Here is a 22013-nt window from a genome sequence, read left to right as displayed (position 1 = left end):
TTTAAACGAATCAAAGAGCATTTAATTTTCAATTTGCTGTTATTGCTGATAAGAAATTTCATATGATTCGACAATTGTCCGAAATAAAATACATGCTATTTATCAAAAACTTCAAGATGAATTTTCATTTCATAATAAAAAAAAATATGCGCCGATAAAATTTTTAATTTGAAAAAATACAACGAGTCTCGTTGTTCAAGCTTGAAAATATATTTCATGATAATTTTTTTTGAAACATTTTTGGAAGATAAAAACTTTCTATTCCCAAAGCTTCGGGGAATCTGTTTCCATTGTGATTTGTAATCGGCGTGAAAGAAACGTGGTTCTAAATATTATTTTAATCGAACTCGTCATGACAGACGTCAGGATCCGGCATATGAAAATAAGAAGCGGTGTCGTTAAAAGGTTTGGAGTTGAATTTCTATCGTTGTAGTTGTTCTGTCTTTATGCCATAGAACTTCGCGCTAGTAACAACTTTAGCTTGCTTTGTTTATAATTTAATGTGTTTAATTAAATCTATCGTTCGTAGTTTTGAATGTTAACTTGGAATACCTCCGGGCTCTCATTTATCTGTCAGTTTATCGGTGAATTTATTTGTTTTCGGTGTCACCGACGGCAGTTTCTCCCCCCGCCCACCTTGAAGCTTTCGTCATTTGTGTACGGTCCCCGTACTAGTCGCCATCTTGGTTTCTCCAGTAGAGTTGATGTCCGCAGTTAATGCGTGTGAAGCATTTGGGGTAGAGTTTCAGAACAAAAACTTGTTTTTTTTTTTAATTTCTCTCCATTAAATCGGTGAGTAATGGATTCGAACGAAGGTAATTTGGGCGATAAGGATCCGCTGGAAGGCGCCAGTTTTCTTTACCGCACGATGGCCGACAGAGAGCGGGATCCGACAAAGCGCAAAGTCAAGCCAGTCGAGAACCACCTACAGCTGTTGGACTTCGGTGACCTCGACGACAGCTCCGACGACAGTGACTTCAAAATCGGTGACCAGTCGCAGGATTCCAACGAGGAAGAGGAGGAGGAAGATACCGGCGAGAGCTCGGCCGGAAACGATGACGGCAGCGATGACGAAGAGGAGGACGAGGAGCGGGGCGAAGCCGGAGATGACCATGGCGGTGCCGCCTCGAAGGTCAAGATGGAAGAGTCCGGAGGTGACTATGAGGTGGGAGAGAAGATTGTGACCGAAGAGTCGAAAGAGTCCGTGGAAAAGTCCCTCCTCCTGCACCAGGAGGATGTCAAACCGAAGGTCGAAGGACCGGCCAAGAAGCTCAAGGTGCTCATATGTAGCGTTTGCCTTGGCGACGTGAGCCTGCTGCCGATCACGGTCACGAGACAGGGAGAGAAGGTATTAAGTGAAGAGGATGATGAAATCGTTGAATGCGATTGCTGTGGTATATCTGTTCACGAGGGCTGTTATGGTATCAGCGACACCGAAACAGCTGTTAGTACAGTATCTTCCTACTCTACTGAGCCTTGGTTCTGCGACGCTTGTAAGGCCGGCAACATGGAACCTTCCTGCGAGCTTTGCCCAAACTCTGGCGGTATCTTCAAGGAAACAGATGTCGGGAAGTGGGTCCATTTGGTATGCGCTTTGTACATTCCCGGTGTGGCTTTCGGGGATGTGGATAAACTCTCGCCTGTGACCCTGTTCGAGATGCCTTATTCGAGGTGGGGTGCGAAAGCGTGTTCTCTATGTGAGGATGAGAGGTTTAGCCGCACCGGGGTGTGTATCAAATGCGATGCTGGGATGTGCCGGAACTATTTCCATGTGACGTGCGCGCAGAAGGAAGGCTTGCTGTCGAAAGCGTCTACAGAAGAAGACATAGCAGATCCTTTTTTCGCTTATTGCAAGTTGCATTCGGACAAGGCTGTGGCAAGAAACAAGCGCCGTAATTACCTTGCACTGCAGTCACAGTCCAAAGGTAGTAAGCTGAATAATGATCCCGATTCGGATGAGAAAAACAGAATTGTTCGCAAGTTGGCTTGGCAACGGGAGAAGTATCTGGCGGAGAAAGAAAAGAGACCTCAGCCGTGGGTTCCGACACAGAAGATGCCAAGGCTGTTGACAACCAGTCCTTCTGCGTGCAAAAAATTGTTGAAGAAAGCTGAGCTTCTTGGATTGAGCTCTTCCACCCACATTCCTGGTGCCGAGATGTTTGATATAAGACGGAAATGGCATGTGCCTCCGGCTTTCAGTGCAGAATTTGTCACGTATTATCTTGATCGTAATGCGAGGATGGTGTCGATGCAACATAGGTTGGATGAACTGATGCAGCAAAATGGACGTTTGCAGGAGCAAGAACAAACATTCAGGGCCTCATACGAAAGAATTGTCACCCAGGTTGAGGCCCTCAGAAAAGAGAACTCTGATATGATGGAGCTTGGCATGAAATACTGGCGTATGTTGTCTGACTTATGTGGAGAGAAGTTCCCTTTACCTGAGGCTTTGAAGCCCAGGCCAGTTGTGAAATCGCCAGGCAAGAACAAAAAGTCTGATGCCAGCTCAATAATAGCTGAGTGTGGCATATGCCATAAATCCCATGACCAGCACCAGCTGGCCAAGTGCGACAGCTGTCAGTTACACTACCACCTCGGGTGTCTTGATCCTCCGCTTTCACGCATGCCCAAGAAAACGAAATCTCTCGGGTGGCAGTGCAGCGAATGCGACAAGACTGAAAATGACGAACAGGTGGACGATGTGGACCCAAATGCTCCCAGGAAATTGCGTCATGGAAAAGGTGGCAACCCATGCCAATTCACTCCTCCTGAGAAGGGAAGACGTGGTGGCCGGGCACGGAAGAAAACCATCGATGCTGTCACTGGGGAAGAAAAATCTAGCGAGATATGGATATCTTCAGGCAACGAAGAGGATCCCAACATGGAAGAACAGGTTAAGCCCAGAAGTTCTGGGAAAAAGAAGCGTAGATCATCGGATTTGGGCTACCGCAAGTCCCGCAGGAGGAGTTCGAAACGCCGTGTCCCTAGAGAGAGCTGGACGGAAGATGAGGTGACAAATGAAGAGCCCGAAGCTAAGGCTCCCAGACATTCAACAAGAAGAACATCGTCAAGTTAATGAAATAAGACCATGGTGTATATCCGAGATGTATCCCATCTCATCTTAACAAGGATTGTCGATTTGTCGTTTTTTCCTTTCTGATCGTACAGTTAGTGTATTTGTGCATGTAACAAAAGTGACTTGATTTTTTTGTTTTATCTGTCATGTGCTGCACATTTTGTGAATTGTGAAAATGACGTGCGAGTTGACTTGTGACGAACTTTGAATATTCTGTAATATCTTGAGCTTTTTGTGACTGTCACTTTTTTTTTTTTCTGTTTTGTTGTGGATACTATACGTTTCGTATTACAGCGATACTATGTACTAGTAAGACATGTCTTCCTCCCTCTCTTTTATTTCTGATGTGTGTATAAAAATTGTACTTTCGCAATGAATAATATAATCTCGTGTTTCATAAATAGGGGATAGCTATAGTATAATCCCATTTGGTGAGCTTTTTCTTGCCGAGAAAAAATTTTGTGAAAATCATGTATCGTAGAAACCTATTCGTTTTCAGACAAAAAAAAAGTTTTCTTCAACAATGTAATATATTTTTACGTAATATAGCATAGCTGCCAAGTCTCCTGGACACTTTCTGGGAAGCTATTTCTATTTCATCTCCCAGATCATAATATTCCAGTGATTGTGAAAAATCCCTATTTGTGGAGGAAAAATTATTCTTAAGTTCATCCGGAAAAAAGACAGGTGCTTTTGTTTTAATCTTTTAAATGTCACAAGCGTAATGTAAGTTGTCCCCGTTATGTTAAATCATAGAAAAATGTTTCATTATCTCGGGGAAAAGATCTGCTTTGACCTTATATCCTGTAAAATTTTTATACTTTTTTCGGGCTCAATAACTTTTTGTTTTCCTACCGTAGTAATAAAATGTAACTTCCCAGTAATAAAAGGTAATTTAACCTGTTTCATAAATTGGTGTTAATCAGCGATGGCTTATACCATGTCACATATTTAAAAAGGGAAAGATCCCTACAATTTTACTTTGTCTTTGGAAAATTGCTACATTTTTCATAAAATCCTTTTTATATTGACTAGAGATGTAAAATTCTTGAGAATAATCTTTTGAGAATAAGTTCTTGATGAGAATATTATCCTGTTATTTATAATATAGTTACATATAATATCCTTGAAAATATTCTCTAGAAGGACTACTTTCATAAATTACTGGGGAATATTCTTATAGAAAATAATTATTCTGAAGTTATTAATAAGTCCTTCCAGAGAATATTCTTTAGTTACCGAAATCTTTCTGGAGAGTATTATCAAGAATATATGTAACAACATGTTTTATAATAATCTCGAGAATAATTATTATTTTCAATAAAAATATTCACTAGTAATTTATAATAGTAGTCCTTTCAGAGAATATTCTCTGTCCCTCTTTCTATTCAAGATGGGAATATTGAAGTTTGTAGACCACAATATTAAAGTTATGCAATTCAACCATGTTGGTTTAATTTCAAACTTTTAAAGAAATGTGAGTGATACAGAATTTAAGTGTATGTGCATTGTAGAAAACAACAGTTCTGTAACTTAGAATGAAGGTGATTATATAAGAATAGCTTCCTTATCAATCAACTTTGATTTAATTTCTTTTGTTGTGAACTTCTGAAAATTCATCTAATTTTAAAATAATTTTTTAAGGTTTTAATCTAAAAATTTCTAAAATCTTTATAACCAAACTTTTAAAACCCTCTCATCATGACCTGGAGAATATTCTGGAACTAAAGTTGTCATTGGGAGGTGATCATATCAAAAATTGTTTTGTTGTAAATGTTTCAGGCAATGAAAACTGATTTATATTTTACAATATAAACAAAATTAGTAAAAAAATTGAAATTATTTAAAAGAAAAATGAATATATTCTCGATTATTCTCCAATTTTTACATCCAGGAGAATATCCTCACATCTCTAATATTGACTTGTACAGAATTTGGATCCATGGGAAAACCTAAATTCTCATGATTTAATGGCTACGATATAGTTGCAGACGCTGTTGAATTTAGATCCCAGACTCCTAAAAACTATTTAAATCCCCAGAGAAAAAGTCACTTGACAAAAGGAGGATTATGCTATAGCTGTTCCAAGAAGAAAATAACTGCTGTTCACATGTTTAGACTTGGTTATTGTAGCTATATAAATCTTGGTATGAATAGCAGTTTCTTTTTTGTACTAGTGCATGCGCTTATTAGATTGCCTTGAGGTGAGGTTTGCCATTCTATTATTATCTAGACTTACACATTTTCATATTTGTAATGAAGGGCTTGTATGTAGCTGAAGCAAGTGCAATTTTATTATGATGTCCCTTCCGTTAGCGATTATTTGCGATCGTGTCTTTTCCCCCTTTATTTTATGTGTTTAATGTTATAAATTTGCGTACTTATGGATATATTTGTATGTAAAAGTTATGTTTTGTTTATGGCAAGTTTTTCTTTTCAAAATAGTATTGGAATATAATCAGTTTCTGTGATAACTACTAAAATATTTCAGTTTGATAAATTTCTTTCAAAACAGATTGATTTACCAACATAATATCAAAAACTAAGAGTTGGTTGTACTCAGGGGATAATATAGTAAGTGAATATCTCATTATGAGTGATTTGCTATATCCTATTAACAAGCTAATGTCACGATGAATGGGGTTTTTTTTTTCATAAAGTCAACAGTACAAATTTTCTAGCTGCAATAAAATGCAAGCATTCAATTCTATGCATTATCGCATAAACAATATCCATCTGTTATGAGTAAAATTTTTGCTTGTCACATAGAATTTCCCTTCAGTCCCGAAATAGACTATTGGCTATACCTACCTTTGTGTTCATACCTTGCATATTTTTTTCTAATCACAAACTGTCAAGCAAAAATCAAATAAGGCTGATTGAAATAAAAAGTAAATGTGGTGTCAGGTGTGCGAGAAAAATTTAATTTCCTTTGTAAGAAAAAGAAAAGACGGAGAAAATGTGATTGAAGCTTTTGAGAGTATATTAAATGGTCAGATGTCAGACAGATAAAAGATTGTACGGCAAAATAAATACATTATCCTGAGACATGAATTTGGCTATTATTTTGAATTTCCAGCTCCTGGGATGGCGGGAATTGAAAATGACGCAAGAAAAATGTGTAGTTCTGATAATCGATGCACATCATTTGAAATCTGTGACAGGAATAATTTTTCCATATTTCTGGGAGCACCTTTCTTTACATCAAAATTGTTTTGAAAGCTGTATTGCAGGGATGTAGCCACTTTTGTAATTTGAAATTTTAGCTGAAGTTTTTGCAAGCAACGTGAAGTGAAAGTGCACTACACCCCCCCCCCCCCACTTTCCATCTCTAATTTTCAGTGTCCTTTTATCAGCTTTCAAAATTGTTTGCAGCATTCAACGATTTCTGGGCATTCAATGTATATACAGCAAAGATTTCTTCAGTATCTATAAAATAAAGCATTCGGCTACAGAAATCCAATTCAATGTATCTGTAATTTAATGTCCTGGTAAAGTTGCATAACAAAACACATAGCAACTTGTTAAAAAATGTTGCATCTTTCTCGAAACTGGTGTACATCAGGACATGACTGATCCGGGGGGGAAAAAATTATGTGTCAACAAAATTTTGTAGACACACGCCAAACACATTTTTTTCTTTGCAAAAACAGACCAAAATAGTGTATTTTTTCAATTGTGTTGGGACTTAGGAATCCATTTTTTATGCTGCGTTCCTCAGACTTGATAAGGTTATCCTTACCTGCAAAACATTATGTGTCTGTATCAATTTTCTAGTCGCCAAGGCGACCGTGGAATGTGCATATGCATATTCTATATCCCTTGCTGAAAACAACTGGTGTCTCTGCAATATATCACAGTGTAACCTTTTCCATTTACTTTAAAACATTTTTCCCCTAGTTTCCATCAGCATATCTTCATGAAACTTATCAAATTTATCTAATCAAAATACCCATAAGAGTGAGTACAGTTTATTGTCTATAGCATATTTATTTTTTGTTGTCTTTGAATATGTCTCACTGTGCTTTCAAAATCAAAAGTATGAGTTTCCTATCGGAATTTTTTCCCGTTTTCAAATTGTGTTGACAGAAGGAAAAGAAGTTGAACCCTAATGATGTTTAAATTTAGTAAACTTTTTCGATAGAGTATGTCCAGCCAGTGTTATAGGTTTTGTGATGTAGGAAATCATTTCTACGTAAAAGTGTTTCAATCGATTTGTTATAATAGTGTCGATGTGAGGACATTGAATTTTGATTATCATGTCCTTAAAATATTTGGCACTTGACATTTCGAGAAAATAAAAGATTTATCCCGCATTGGAGAAGTATTATTATAGATCCTAAGCAAATGAAAAAAACATTTTTTTGTAACTTGTCTTCTGTCAGGATGTTGCTCTAATATAGAAATTATGTTTTCGTATGTTTCTCTCTGAATTAATATTGAAAACAGGTTTTTTTTTTAGAATAATCTGCTAATAGGTTTGGTACCTATTATGTAAATTTATGTAAAACGCTTTGCGAGTGTTATGTGTTGGTGCAATGGTGTGAATTTATTTCGTAGCTTGCTCGTGTATCAATAAAACAAAATTGCTTGGAAATATTTTGCGTTGGTTTTTGTATGTTAAGGATGTGGTTATTTCGACTCCCTTTTATAGTATACAACGAGGGGCTCTATGAGGGTGCCACTCTGTAAGAAGTGGGACATCCATCCGAGTTGTGGAAGGGCGAAAAAAAGCTTTGTCTACCAAAAACCTATTGTCTGTAAATCTGCACTAAGAAATTTGGATTTTTTTTTAACCAGTGTTCGTTCGAAGAAAAATTTGGTGCTTGTCGAGAAGGCAAAACTGCAAACACTAAAATTATTACGATCATCATACCAAAATAAAGTTTGAGCAATGTTATTTTATTCATTACCATTAATGTGTGTGTATACGTCAATGCAAAAGGCCGAAATTGGCCAGTTTGCACATTGACCAATTTCATTGTTAATTGACCCATCCAAAATCCGATAGAAGACATGATTCAGGGTCATTGCCAAGTTAGCATATTTTTCCGTGACAATTATGTCCACATTATCTATGCCAACCCATCAATCTGTAGTCATGATGCAGTAATAATTTTTAAAAATTTGACAAAAAACTGTCTGTTATTATTTTTATAGTTTTTCCCTCACTATATGGAGCTAATCCAATACAGCTGTTGTATATAGCCATGTCTGGTGATGGAAAAAATGGATTTCGCACCTACCAAACCAGCTTACATTGAACTTTGGCCAATGTTTTCCGGTCACTTCAAGAATTGGCCAGCCAAAGCCAGAGTAATTTCTGGAAATCAGACTTCAGCCAAAACTGTCACTTCCTAAATTGGCCACACTTTTGGCTTTGGCAGTAACATATGCACACATTCATTTCACTAGGGGAACTGTCCAACAATTTATTTAACTGCCTGGCTAGGATATCACTAATACTGTGTTGTGTATAGCTACTTAAATGTTTTATATCCCCACAGAATAAACTGAAATGAGCAATAATTTTATTTTAATGGAGACAGTTTTATTTTGGCAATGTTATCGAGACTATGGCAATCAAACCGAGACTTCCCTTGCTACTACTCCTAATCATTCGAGCATAACATGTCATAACATGTCAGGGAAAATTATATTCTCTTAGATGCTATATATAGCCAACCCTGAATTTTTCCTTATCTCTTTTTCAACAGCTTCACTTATTGATGTGTTGCTCATGGTTATTGGAGATGATTCTTACCGAGTTTTATTTACAACAAGCATTAACAAAACCAAAAATATAGTATTGAGGAATGAAAAGAGCACAGAACTTTTTTTATCGTGACTATCTCCTGTAAAAAGAAAGATTAGAACTGTCGCATAAAAGAGGAAAAATGCACAGCTAGCCTAAACCACTGTTCCTTCTTTCGTTTATTGTATCTGAAGAAACACAAAAGGGACATCTGGAGAAACAGATAGCTCCTGCTGTGGGTGGAAGATGTCAACAACTGAACTTCATGCAAAACTGAATGAAAAATTGTATCCTGGTATTTTCATAATTCAACCAAATAAGATATTAAAAAAATGTATATATATAACTGTTTAATGGAAAAAAGCACAATAGCGATATTTGTGGGGAAAATTTCTAGGATATCTTGCCAATCCCCTAGGATTGTGGCTATAGATTTTTGGTAACCATTATCAATATTTTTTTCAAAATTTTAAACCAATAAACATCAATTTGAAATGATATTTTTCCAGTATTTTTTTTTGCAAAATCATAGAAAAAATTGAAATACTCTGTATAAATGATCATCATAAACCTCTGATGTATGGGAACTGTGGGTCTTTTCTGCAGCCACCCTCTACCTTTCCCTTCACTGCAAAGTTTATCTGGAACGGACAAGGAACTGGAAAGGAAAGGTCAAGTTATGTGATCTTGCTCGTTTCATAGGTTGCAATGGAATGGGAGAAGAGTCTGATATTCTTCAGAGTAGGAATCCACATTGCTGAGAGAGTCTGCACTTTTCTTCTCATATTGTAGGAATTATTTTGCCGTAGTATTTCAATGGCCTCTGTACATTTGAAGAAAGGAGCCAACTTCGTTTGTCAGTTTGTGTTAGAGAATTCATTTTCATGATTGTTGTTGAGAGCTTGTGCAGCTATCAGTGACTTCTGCTTGACCCAATACTATTATTTAGTGTCCACACCATAGCACACTATTTATTAGTGTCCACACCGTCTTGACTAAAGTTATCTGAGATGTGATAATGGCAACCAGTAACATTGAAAACGTGATGAGAAGAAAATTAACTTATTTACAATGGCTCTGAGAAACCCTTTTATTTAATCAGTAGCTCTCCGAACCCTTATTTTTGTAAACTGAAGATATCGTGACACGATTTTCTAACAAATGCAGTGGAACTTAGTTAATTTTAATTTTGGATAACTAAAACGTTTACGAGACATCCCCCCCCCTTTGTGTTCTATCTGATTTAATGTTAAAATTTGTTTTTGATTTTTTTTTTCTTTTTTTTTTTTTTTTTTCTTTAATGCTTTAGATAATTTGAAGTTGGCTAAAAAAATGTGGTTTTTGTGTGAGCAAATTTAGCATAAAAAAATTCTGTAATCAGTCTGATTTTGTTTCTCTCGACCAAGTTATTATAAAACAAATCTTTGAAGACCAGAAATAATTTTAAAAATCTGACATAGTTTCAGTACACTGTGGGTGCCATGTTTTCGATCTTAACTTCTGATTCAAACTGCCCTGCGAACATCCTGTCTGTTGAGCAATGTGAAAAGAAAAGTGCAGCCAGTCCTGGAGATTATACTCAGTATAATAGACTTTTGATTATATAAAAACGAGTGCTACTTTTTTTGAAAACGGTACCCTTTTTATAAAACATGCATCCGAATTTGATTTGCTTTTCGCATTAGATTTATTTTCTTAACAAACTCAATTCAACAACCATTGTTGATCAGTAACCGGAAAACTGTGCTGACTGAATCCAACAAATTTGCTTCAATGACGATGGAGCTATTTCAAATAATGAATTGTCAGTATAAGAAAATACGAAATGTTAATTTATAAATTTTAACTGTTTTTCCTCTTTTTGATATTTTAATGCCCTGTTTGATATTGTTTAGCAGGAGTGCATCGAGAACGATTACCACTTGATACAAATTACTTTCAACCTATGAATCAAAGCTGATTTTTGTTCGAACAACCAAGGTTCACTTACGAATTTAATGGTGTTATTATTCCAGATGCAACTCTGGTCACCGATCTGAGTATTATTGATGCATGGCTTAGGTTTTCTGAACATTGTGCAGAGGTGGTCAAAAAATCGACAAAAGGGTCTCTTCCTCCTAAAGCGATCCTTCCACTTTTCCAGGGTTTATTTCGTCTTGGATCGGAGTATGCCATCATGTTTTGGAGACCATACTTACAGAGAGACATTGACTTGATCGAGAGGGATGCAGAGAAAAGCCACGCGTGCTCTTGATCGCACGCAGGGCTTAAGCTATAAAAAGAGATAAAATTTATTTTTTGAAAATGTTTACATTGGAAGAGTGCAGATGTCACGGGAATATGATTGAAGTGTTTAAAATTTTCAACAGGATTAATAAAATCGACCGTAAGATATTAATGCATCATCAATCAACTGCTTCAACTAGAAAACACCAGTATCATTTAGTAATGGATAGCTCTAGGTTGTGGTGTCACAGGGAGTTTTTTTATAATAGGGTTGTGAATAAATGCAATAGCTTACCTCTGGGGGTGGTGAATTCTAACAAGATTGTGACACGTTTAAAAATAAATATAATAAACATACTGGGATAAATCAAGAAGCTATCCATATTTAGATGAGACAAACCATAATTTTTTATGGGCAGTATATATTTTATCATAATTATTGGTTTTTTCATTGCTCTTATTGGGTTGCTGTATTTTTTCATATAGTTTAGATATGTATTCGGTATCCGTATTTTGTGTGGGTATTTTTTTAGCCACCTCGTTGGTCATTTTGTCTGTTGTGGCCTTTGTATTCGTATAAGTGTACCATTTAAAATCTAAAACTTCTTATCATTTTAAGAGTCAGGAAAATATCAGAAATTAAAAATTACAGTTATCAATCACACACTAAAATTTGAGGAGCAGTTTCGTAACGATCTAATTTTTATAATTGATAAGCGTCAATATTCACATCGGATAACAATTAAGTTGCAATTTGTAGTCATTTTATGGATGCAGCCCCCACCCCGAAGGAGAATATGTTGAAGTCTCGTATACGTTGCAGAACAATCAGTGCTTTCCAGTCAGCCAAGAGTTCATTGCAGAGCACTGCAAAACATTCTGCTTTAGGGGATCCAGGATAGATTAATTGGATAATTTGAAGTTTGGATGACACAAACTTTTTCACCATTGACTTTGAATTAGCAAAGTTTGCTTTGACTGTACATTCTTCGTTTCAGGATCGCAAAAGAAAAGATTTGCTATGAAAAGGAAATAGAACAACAAAAGAAAAGGATTGAAAAAATGAAAAATGAAGGCAAAGATGAATATGACATCAAGAAACAGGTAAATGTTAATTTTGTTAGAATTTTTTTTTTCCTTATTGAACATTGAAACTTTTGTAAGTTGACTCATCATTTTCATAAAATCATGGGTAGGTAATTGATTTAGCAGCGTACTAATGCTCTCGTGATGAGAACAGATTAACTGTTGAAACATAAAAACTGTCTATTAATTGTGTTATGTGTTTGATCTAACAACCCAAGAATAAGGAGTTATGATTAATGTACACAAATGACAATATTATTTTGATGTAATTGCAATGTTCTATCCAATGTCCAAATCTATTTTTCCAAATAGATTTGGAAAAATATTCAAAAGTAGAGAAATACTGAACACGCCTTTGTCAAAACATCATACTGTCTCCAACTTATTTTTTTTAAAAAACAATGATTATAGAAAATAAACTCCAACCAGAAATACGTAATTAATAAATGCTTATTATTGGGCTAGGATTTTTATGCTCTAAAAACTTCTAAAAAATGCTGTATAAAATATACATTTATGTTCTTTAAAAACTAAATAGGGCCTATGCCCTATAAAACAAAAAATATGGCCTACAAATTTTTTCATTCCTATCTCAAATAACATTAGTTTTAGAAAAATAATATGATAATAAGAAGTGTTGATGCAGTCCAAACTATTTTGAACAATTACTTATTGTATGAACAGAAATTCTTCGTTTTACTAACTAACCTCATCGAGCTAAAATTTCTCTCAAAAATTTCCCTTTTGAGCAAGTTTTTCCCCTCCAAATCCAGAATTAATATGCTGCCATCTATAGGTAAAAATACCTAGCCAAGTAGTGTATTTAGTTTTAAAAAAGCACAAAATTAAAAATAAGTAAATAAATCTTTTTATTTAATAAAACTCAACATCTCCTACAAACGTTAAAAAATTCCCCCCCCCCCCCATTCACTAATTTTTCCCACAAGTTGCCATCACTGACACCGATTCAGATGATTAGTCTGTTTGCAGCCGCACACCAGTGTCGTTGAAAGGCTAGTATTTTTATGCTCTAAAACAATTCAATGTCATTTGCTGATTGATTGGTAAAAAATCCTTAAATTCTGGTTTTTCAATCAAGAAGAACGTTCCATTTTTAGTGAATAAAAATCCTAGCCCCAAGAGCTCTTGTCAGAGGTAGAAACCACAAAAACCATTCTGAAGCGGGATTGAAATAGCAAGGAAAAAATTCACTTTTTATCAAAAATCATGAAATATGCAAAATATGCCTTAAAATTTTAAACATACTCTATCACGTAAACATGGCGAAATATGCAAAAAAATAAAAAAATATGCAAAGACATAAAAATCTGAGCCCTACTTATATATAATTACGGTAAAGCCTCATCACGGTGATCTCAATATGACAGTAAATCCCTGAACCGAGATATTTTTTCATATCTTGTTTGGAATTGCCTATAGTGGGATGTTAAAATTGTCTTGATACAGCGATATCCTTCATTATGATAAATCCCTCTTGATTCCTCTTACTCTATCAATAACTATAATCACCAAGGTTTCTCATCATAAATATCTGGGCGTAATCATTTTTGCTGGCATCTGTTGGAACCTCCATGTCAATTACGTCATTCTTGAGTGTCTTCAAAAACTTTTTTTTCTTTGTCAAAACCTTAAAAACTCCACCCGTCACCTCAGACATCTCTGCTTCCAAACCTATATCCTTCCAGTACTCTCATATGCTCTCCAATATAGAAAAATTAGAACCATTCAAAATAAATCTGCCAGCTTTATTTTAAAACTGCTGGTCATCCTCCACCTCCGTTACTGGACCTCAACTCAATATTCAACCTTTTTCTACCCGTAGACATATCTCTCGATTAACCTTCCTTTTCAAACTCCTCCACAGCCTTATTTCATATCAGCACCCCCAATATTCTAACCAAACCTTCACACTTTTCCGAGAGAATTACCCATTCCCAAAATTTTAAACCCATACTTGCATCCCCAGACTGTTTTAAATTCAGTTTCTTTCCTCAAATGGTAACTGATTGGAACAACCTCCCAGCAAACATTGATTGTACAACAGTTTCTGATTTTATTTGTAACATCAACTGTCTCCTCTGTCAAATTTCACAACCACATTCCTTTGTATTGGCCTTAATATTAAATAAATAAATCCCTCTATAACAACATTTTGTAGGAGATTTTGCAACTGCTACAACAATACTTTTGTATATTTCTCTCAAAATCATTACATTTTTAAATTCCTCGCCAGCTTTTGTTTTTTTCCGAGTGTGTTTAATAACATCAGTATTTTGTGTTATCTTTCTGTCCTCTGAAAGTGTAAATGATGTTGTTGCTAAGCTGCTTTCTGTGTAATGCACAACAGTAGTGTGTGTAGTGAAAGACTTTACAGTGTTGAACAACTAAGTGAATTTTATTAATCAAAGCAATCAGTTCTCTGCGCAGTTGCCTATAACCAGAAATTGCATAGGCTTAGATTGGGAAAGCAAGGTGGTCATTGAATAGGAGAGAAGTAACTGGTGACTACTCTTTCATGTCTCTGTGATGTGATGCTTTAAAAACTGTCATACATAAACTCTCATACCAGGTGACTGAATATGCAAAATCGATGAACAGGATTGACTGTCGTTTTCCTTTGTTTTTGTAGATGGCATTTGGGTGCAGGATTGACATTTCATTTCGTTTTGCTTCTGCTTGACATTTCATGCTCTTGACTGCATTTTATGTGAACTTTCTGCTGTTCCCTACCCCTTTCCTTTCACCAGAAGATTTTAGAAGTATTATTTCTGTGATGTCATATTCTCTTGTAATATTTGTGTATTTTATTTTTATTATGCTTTTATTTTTGGTCAAGCTACTGATAGTGTATTGTCACCGTAATTAAGGTCACACTATTGATCAATAAAAATTTATTTTTTATTCACGTATAAACTTTCAATATAATCCTGTTAAATATTACTGTGTTTTGTCTTGTCATGTGTAATTTTTTCCCTTATCTCTCAGGAAGAAGTTCTTCAAGAATCCCAAATGATGATACCAGACTGCTTGCAACGCCTTCGTGTGGCATATGGGGATCTTAAGAATATTCTTGTTAGTATTATTCTTAAATTCTTTTTTTATTCAAGTTATTGATTCTTTGATTATGTAACGTTTTGTTAAAGTCCATTTGCTTGAAATAAAGTAGAATCCAGCTATAAATATTAAGTAAGCATGACTTATTTTGTAGTATTCATATTTTGCTGGAGTTATTGTAATTTCCTATGTGTAATCAGTATAAACAGGTTCTGCGACATTGAGAAAAAATGTCATTCTATAATTCGTAGTTGCATACAATATGCTTTCAGACTTCCAGTTGTTATCACTGTAATGATATGTTAAGGAATGTTAAAGTTTTTGTGGTTCATGTCCAACAAAGACTTTTTATTATCTTTTACTTTAACTTTATCTTACCTGGCGTTGCATGCCAAGAATCGTGGGGCGGACCTTGTAGGGTCATTGGTCTGGGTATTTTTAGAAAAAAATGTAGGTCTATGCACCCACATCTTTGCTCCATATGTTATTTATGAATTAAAATAAATATTTATGTAAAAATACTGTCAAATTGGCAGAAACAGATAAAAACCTTCACGTTACCATTAGTCTCATCAAACTATCACACTATGGTAACTATTACTATAGTATGATATAGTAATTGAGGTTCTGGGGCCATTCTAAACCTTCAGCTTAAACAAATCTCATGTGAATTTGGTGAAATCTCACAATGTGCCAAGAGACTATCGTATCTGATTTCTCACATGTATTGTAAATGAGTAACTTGACACTTATTCATGCATTAAACATATTTGCATACTTATTCTAGAATATTCTTCTCTTATATATATTGCCCCCCCCCCCCAATCAAGTAGAACATATCAAAATGCTGAAACAACCACAAAAAAGATTCACTGAAGTCCTACCAGGTTTCTGAATTAAAAAATCCTACAGAAGACTGGAATATTTGAATCAACACTCACTTAAATGGTGTAGACTCTTGATCTAGTAATGCTCCACAAAATACAGAAGATTAAAATTCACATAGCAGTTGATCTCCTTACTTATTCAACAACAAAAGCCCATGAATTTAACAATCAGAATTTCATTTTGTCAAAATAATACAATGTACCATAATTTTTTTCATTCGCACAGCTTGCATATGAAACTCATTATCCAGCGAGATTGTGATGAAGCCTACAATCCATCAGTTCGAGGCTATTTCAAAAATCATGATCTGTCTTCACATGTTCGATGCTATGCTTTTTAACCTTTTTTTTTTTACAGCAGAATTTTCACTTTTTATCATTGTTGATCCAGTTTTTATTATGTCACTGTGCTTTTCACTCATCATTACATTATTTTATGTAATTTTAATTTTACACACCATTTTTTTTAAAAGATAGAAATTTCGAAGATATTTCTTATTTTTTGCATTTGATTTTACTTATGTAGTTTGTAAAGTTTTTGCATTTTCTTGTTTCTTTTATACGGTAATAATTTTTTTCCCCTCAATGTTTCTTTTATACATACTCATTCACTTGTTTTAGTCTTGCTTATTTACAGTCAACCCTTAGTTTACGAACTTAATTCATTCCTGGCATCTGTACGCAAACCAAAGTAATTTTTCTTATACAAAAAAATTTAAAATGAATTAATCCATTCATGGGATTCCAAAGATTTCTAGTGTGAACTTTTACAGCAGTTCCTGTGCATAGCGAATGATTGTCATCAAATCAACAATACAACAATGAAAAAATTGCTTTATCATAATTTGAAAGTGTTGAAACGCAAATGGAATAAAAAAGATTTGAGTCTGGAGATAAAGGTCTGGAGTTTCGTGAATATGTATCATCAATAATCTCAGTGTCAAAGCCCTCAAATCAGATGCGGTAGCCCAGGTTGATAAGATACTCACCTAAGGATGTTTAGAGGTGTCACAAGTTCTTGATACTCGGTTCGTCCTTGTCAGAAAACTTCCCTGAGGCAGGGATACAACAGAAACGGCGATATGGCCACAGAGAAAATAGCTACTGCAGGCAGTCCCCCTTCGAGGGGTTAGCGCACCAACCTCTCAATGAGTATAAAAACAATCCTGCCATTCGGAATCAGCAATAAATTGTCGGTCCCGGACTAATTAGCTATCGTGTGCAGAAAATGACCATGGTGCGACAAAAATGATCAAATGAAAGCCCTCAAATCTCTGCTTGCAACATTATCTGGCCACAAAATGTACTCCAAGCCAAATTGATGGTTCTGCAAAGCTTTGTAAATGAGAACTATGCTATATAGATAGTAAAATTATGTTTCCAAGCATTACTGATTATAGTTTTATGTCAGATATTATTGTAAAACATCTTTGAAAAATTTATTTTTTCCAGAGCCTCATAAAGTTTGAAATCACCTGCTGATCTATAGGCTGAATAAGAGGAGCTGTATTTGGTGGCAGAATCTGATGAAATATTATTCTTTTATTAAATTCTGTCAAAGGGGAGGAAAACTGTAATCTCAGACTTCTGAAGTGTGTTGGGATCTAGGCCACTTTACGTGTTCGTAAACTGAGGGTTGACTGTTTTATTTTATTCCTTTGTTTATTTTTTGTGGGTTTTTTCCAAACTTCTTTATGAATGCTGAACCTGCCATTCACAAATGATGTATATAAATTTATTCTCATTTGAACCTCTTGGGGAAAAAAAAAGCAAATAACATGCATAGGGCTATAATCTGAACCCAGAAACTTAGATGGTTTTTTTTAATCTATAATTAAGGGGTTATCAAACTATGTGCCGCCAACCTTTGACAAATGTTTTTCGAAGAGACTGTTTGTTAAACTGTTCTAGGGAGTCATGGATAAGTGTTGATTAGGAAAAGGGGTGATGCAGGTGGAAAAAGTTTGAGGACCCTTGCTCAATGGTTGACCTAAATAAAAAAAAATATAACAAAAAGACTAAGATGTTTGTAAATTGAATGTTAGCATATTGCACACTGGCGAGAATAACGTCACAACTCAAAAATTCACAAATTTGGGTTAACTCCATATTCAAAACAATTTTTTTCTTTACAAGTCGGTAATATTGACATTCCGTTAACTACAAAACTGGCCGCTAAGCAGCAAAAGTTTGGTTCTAGTAAACAGCCTTTTTTATTGAAAAAGTGAAGTTTATTTTTGTTATTCTGCAATTTTAGGTTTTTTGAGTCGTGGCGTTATACTTGCTGGTGTGTGATATGTTTAATTTAAACATGACATCAATACAACAATTTAATTAATTAGGAATAATTTTCAGTTCCCTTAATCAGGGCCATCTTAAAAGCATCAAGTAATTTTTCTGAGGCCCTGCATGGCAAATTCTCAAAAAATTCAACTTATTTTTCTGAGGTTCCCAGGCCATGCCTGGGTGGGCCCATGCATTAAGACAGCACTCTCAATTTGGTGAAATTTTATAAATCACATGAAATTTCACCAGCTCTCAAAAATGAGACTGATGAAGAATCAACTTTTTTACAATAAAAAAATGGTTGTACTAATTTAGCTTTATTTTGTACAGAAATGGTACTAAAAGATGTGCTTTCTAAAATGGGGCAGGGGAAAGAAATGAAATTGGTACAATTCTGTGGTTTTTTTGACAATGTACATTCTAATATATGGGACCCTGGAAGGTTAGCGTGTAAAAATCTGGAAACTGAGTTACATAGAGCTGGACCAGCACTCAAAATTAAACATGTAACGCATATTTCGATTTTTCTCCTGTGTGAGAAATGAACACAGTGAATCTTGACAAAGGGGTTCTCAAACTATGTGCTGCCAACCTTTGTTGGGGGTGTCATGAAGTGCCGCCTTGACAGATTTTTCAAAGAGATTCTTTATTAAACTGTTCTGGGGAGCCACAGATGAGTTGATCAGGGAAAGGGGACGCAGCGGATGAAAAAAAGTTTGAGAACCCCTGGTATAATCCATTGATTATATGCAGGAAATTATGGTGGTTTGAAACCCTATAAAAGAGTAAATAATATATGTGGCAGGTGCACTCACTCAGATTTATATTCATTGTATCAGTATTGGCCGATTGGCCTTGTGAAACTCTCTTCTCTTGAATATGATATAAATAAACCGTTATCTTTAAATGCTTACTGTATTTTTTTTTTTAACTTTTGTTAAGGACCAAGAATTGGATCTTTCTGACTCTGAGGTTTACCAGAATTCTCAGTCCATATTGAAGGATGCTGAGAAGGTCTTGAAGATCTAATTTCCCATGCTGGTACTTTTTCCCCACTTATCAACCATAACAGACTCAAGTCATTTCATCATTAGATGATTTATTTCAGGTGGAATTTTATGCAGGGGAAGTACTGCTGGAGCTGTTACTATGTGCGGACACAGTTTTTGTTATTGTATAGGAGTATTTTTCTCTTTTTGCCTACCCTACCCTTGTAAAGAAATTTTCCCCTTAGAAATTTTCTGAAAATATTAAAAAAATCAAATTAAAATCAAAAATTTTAAAAAACAAATTCACTGATAAAAAAAAACGTCTTTCTGCTCTGCAAACATATGAAAAGCTGTAAGTAGCATAATAATTACAAAATACAAAAATTTATTAATCTGCCTCTTTTATTTCAAATTTTAAAAACGAATGGCAGCTCTCTCAACATACTGTGCCCATCTCTGGCATCAAAAATATGTTAAGGGCATTCAGATACGAAGTTTGTTTAAAAAGTATCTGACCACAATTTTTTGTGCATAAATGAAGAAGTGCTGGGAAGGCTGGTTTGGTCCACATATATGGGCAATTCTCATGCACATGCGTGAATTTTTTTTTCTTCCTTCAGAAGCTGCCAGTTGCCACCAGATCGCTGATATTTTAGGAAGTGTGAGTCAGCTCTGTCAAATTTTCGTTTTTGACAAAATGGCAGTGAATCCAGGACTCATCATAATGGCTTACCCATAAACCTAGGACTTGTTGCATTTGAACACTGTGTTGAGGAAGTTTTGATCATTCTTTACAGTCTCCAGCATGTCCTATACAATCTCTGAGCAAAGTTGCTTCTGCTTGACCATTAGCAGCTTCAGCATGAACTTCGCTAAGATTCTCCTGAAGCTCAAATCATCAGTCAAAATAGAATGAATGGATCAAATGATAATGCTTGCTTTGTTTGCAAGTTCTCTGATTGTGATTTGATTATCTTGAATCATCGGAGTCTTCGTTTTGTCAATGGTAATCTCATTTCTGAATGTTGAGGGCCTACCAGAACGTGCTCTCTCTCCACTGATGTGCGGCTATCTTTAAAGCAGTTGTACCACTCTTTTATTGGTGTGGTATCTATTGCTTCATCTTCAAAGGTCTGTTGAATCTTGCGGATTGTTTCACTTGGAAATTGCCAAGCTTTACACAAAATTCAATGTAATAGCATTGTTCAAGTTTTTCTGCTATTTTGTCGAAAACAAAAATCTGACCAACTCGGTCTCTGGCGACAGACAGCTTCTGCAAGGAGAAAAAAATCAAGCATTTACACTAGGAGCGCATCAATACATGCATCAAACTATGCTTCCCTAGCTTCATTGGTTTGTACACGAAAAATTATGATCCGGTACTTCATGAACAAACCACACAGACACGTACATACAACATATTCCTGCATTCACCTATTCACTGAGACATTCCTGAGGAATTTTTCATATTATACTTTTTGATAAACTGAATAAACAGTAAATACTCATTTTTGCAAACTTACACAGACCACTGGAAAAATTAGTTCATAAAATTGAAATTTTTTTGTGAATGGGGAAAGATACTCAAAGAAATTACACATTGTTCTGGATCAGAAGACTAGTTTGTAAAATATGTCAGTTTGTGAAATTGAGTAGCGATTGTACTCAACAGTCCTGAATTATATGATGAAGAAACTGGTTCACCAGTAAGTGAGAATCTCAGCTCTCTTGAAGTTTGTAAGATAAGAGACTGATGTATATTTTTTCCATTGAAACAGTCAAGCAGCATTCTTGGTTTCCTTGTGTGGAAGATTATGTAAAGCATGGGGTGATGTAATGCACCCACCCCTCCCCCTCCTGCCAGCCTTTCATATCCATATTCCCCTATGCATAGGGCTCCAGTCTTTGAATGTTTAGCTTTTGCTGGTAATGTTGAAGCAGGATGGCAACCAGATGCTTGGTCAGCCAGAGTACACATTTATTTTTTGCCGCCTCTCAAATGTTGAAAGATTAAAAGAGTAAAATTTATGCCTTCTCCATTGTGTTCTTCCTAGCTGCAGCCCTGTGCTTAAGTTACACAAATGGTAAACCTTCCTAAAATTTCTGTTAGAATGGCTACATTTGTCCAATGAATCAGAGATGCCGCTGTACTGGGACCCATTCCCCTGGGAGCTAGGTTATTGGCTGAATCTGGGTCCTTTTTGAGTGACAGTGGGTCCCTCTCGAAAAAAAAAATCAAAGTATGCCCCCCCCCCCCCCCATCATTCACTGGTATCCCTGTGAATCAAATAATTCATTTCTAAAAACATGTTCAATCTAAAGGTTCATTGAAGAAAAAAAAAATTACCAATTTACCAGCTTATAACTAGATTCTTTTATTTTCATTGTCTACTAGGGATGCGTAGAACCAAATTTTTGTGCATGCTTTTCTGAAATCCCGAGTATTTGCCGCGGCATCTCTGATGAATGATACATTTTTAGAAAAGTTGAGAACCTTTCCTCAGTCAATTCTCATTTTTAAGCTTCAGCGATTAGGTCATAAAATCAAAAGTTTGTAAATGAAGAAAGACATTAAAAATAATTAGATCATTCATGACAAGAAGACTAGTTCCTAAAATAGAGTTTGAACTATT

General features: G+C 35.4%; 2 protein-coding genes across 3 annotated transcripts; both read left to right on the top strand.

The window, feature by feature from the left end:
- The first annotated feature begins 279 nt into the window (after positions 1-279).
- On the top strand, positions 280-19432 carry LOC149071509 (tubulin-specific chaperone A-like). Of its 2 annotated transcripts, none has more exons than XM_089247843.1 (4): positions 280-405; positions 12056-12161; positions 15150-15236; positions 19334-19432. In XM_089247843.1, exons 1-4 carry the CDS (start codon positions 353-355, stop codon positions 19418-19420), a joined length of 333 nt encoding a protein of 110 aa, XP_089103969.1. In that variant the 5' UTR covers positions 280-352; the 3' UTR covers positions 19421-19432. The 2 variants fall into 2 exon arrangements, with proteins under 2 accessions (XP_089103969.1, XP_089103970.1); XM_089247844.1 differs by lacking the exon at positions 19334-19432 and adding an exon at positions 17558-17782.
- On the top strand, positions 415-7673 carry LOC149071510 (PHD finger protein 14). The gene has a single exon (XM_089247842.1). The coding sequence runs from the start codon at positions 800-802 to the stop codon at positions 3074-3076; it is 2277 nt and encodes a 758-aa protein (XP_089103968.1). The 5' UTR covers positions 415-799; the 3' UTR covers positions 3077-7673.
- Positions 19433-22013: the final 2581 nt, after the last annotated feature.

Source organism: Pholcus phalangioides, unplaced genomic scaffold (assembly GCF_987345545.1).
Source record: "Pholcus phalangioides strain wild (caught in Gottingen) unplaced genomic scaffold, Ppha-v1.0 ptg000018l_1, whole genome shotgun sequence".
In the NCBI taxonomy this organism is placed as follows: Eukaryota; Metazoa; Arthropoda; class Arachnida; order Araneae; family Pholcidae; genus Pholcus; species Pholcus phalangioides.
The sequence above is the reverse complement of the archived record's forward strand: the minus strand, read 5'-3'. Positions and strand labels throughout refer to the sequence as shown.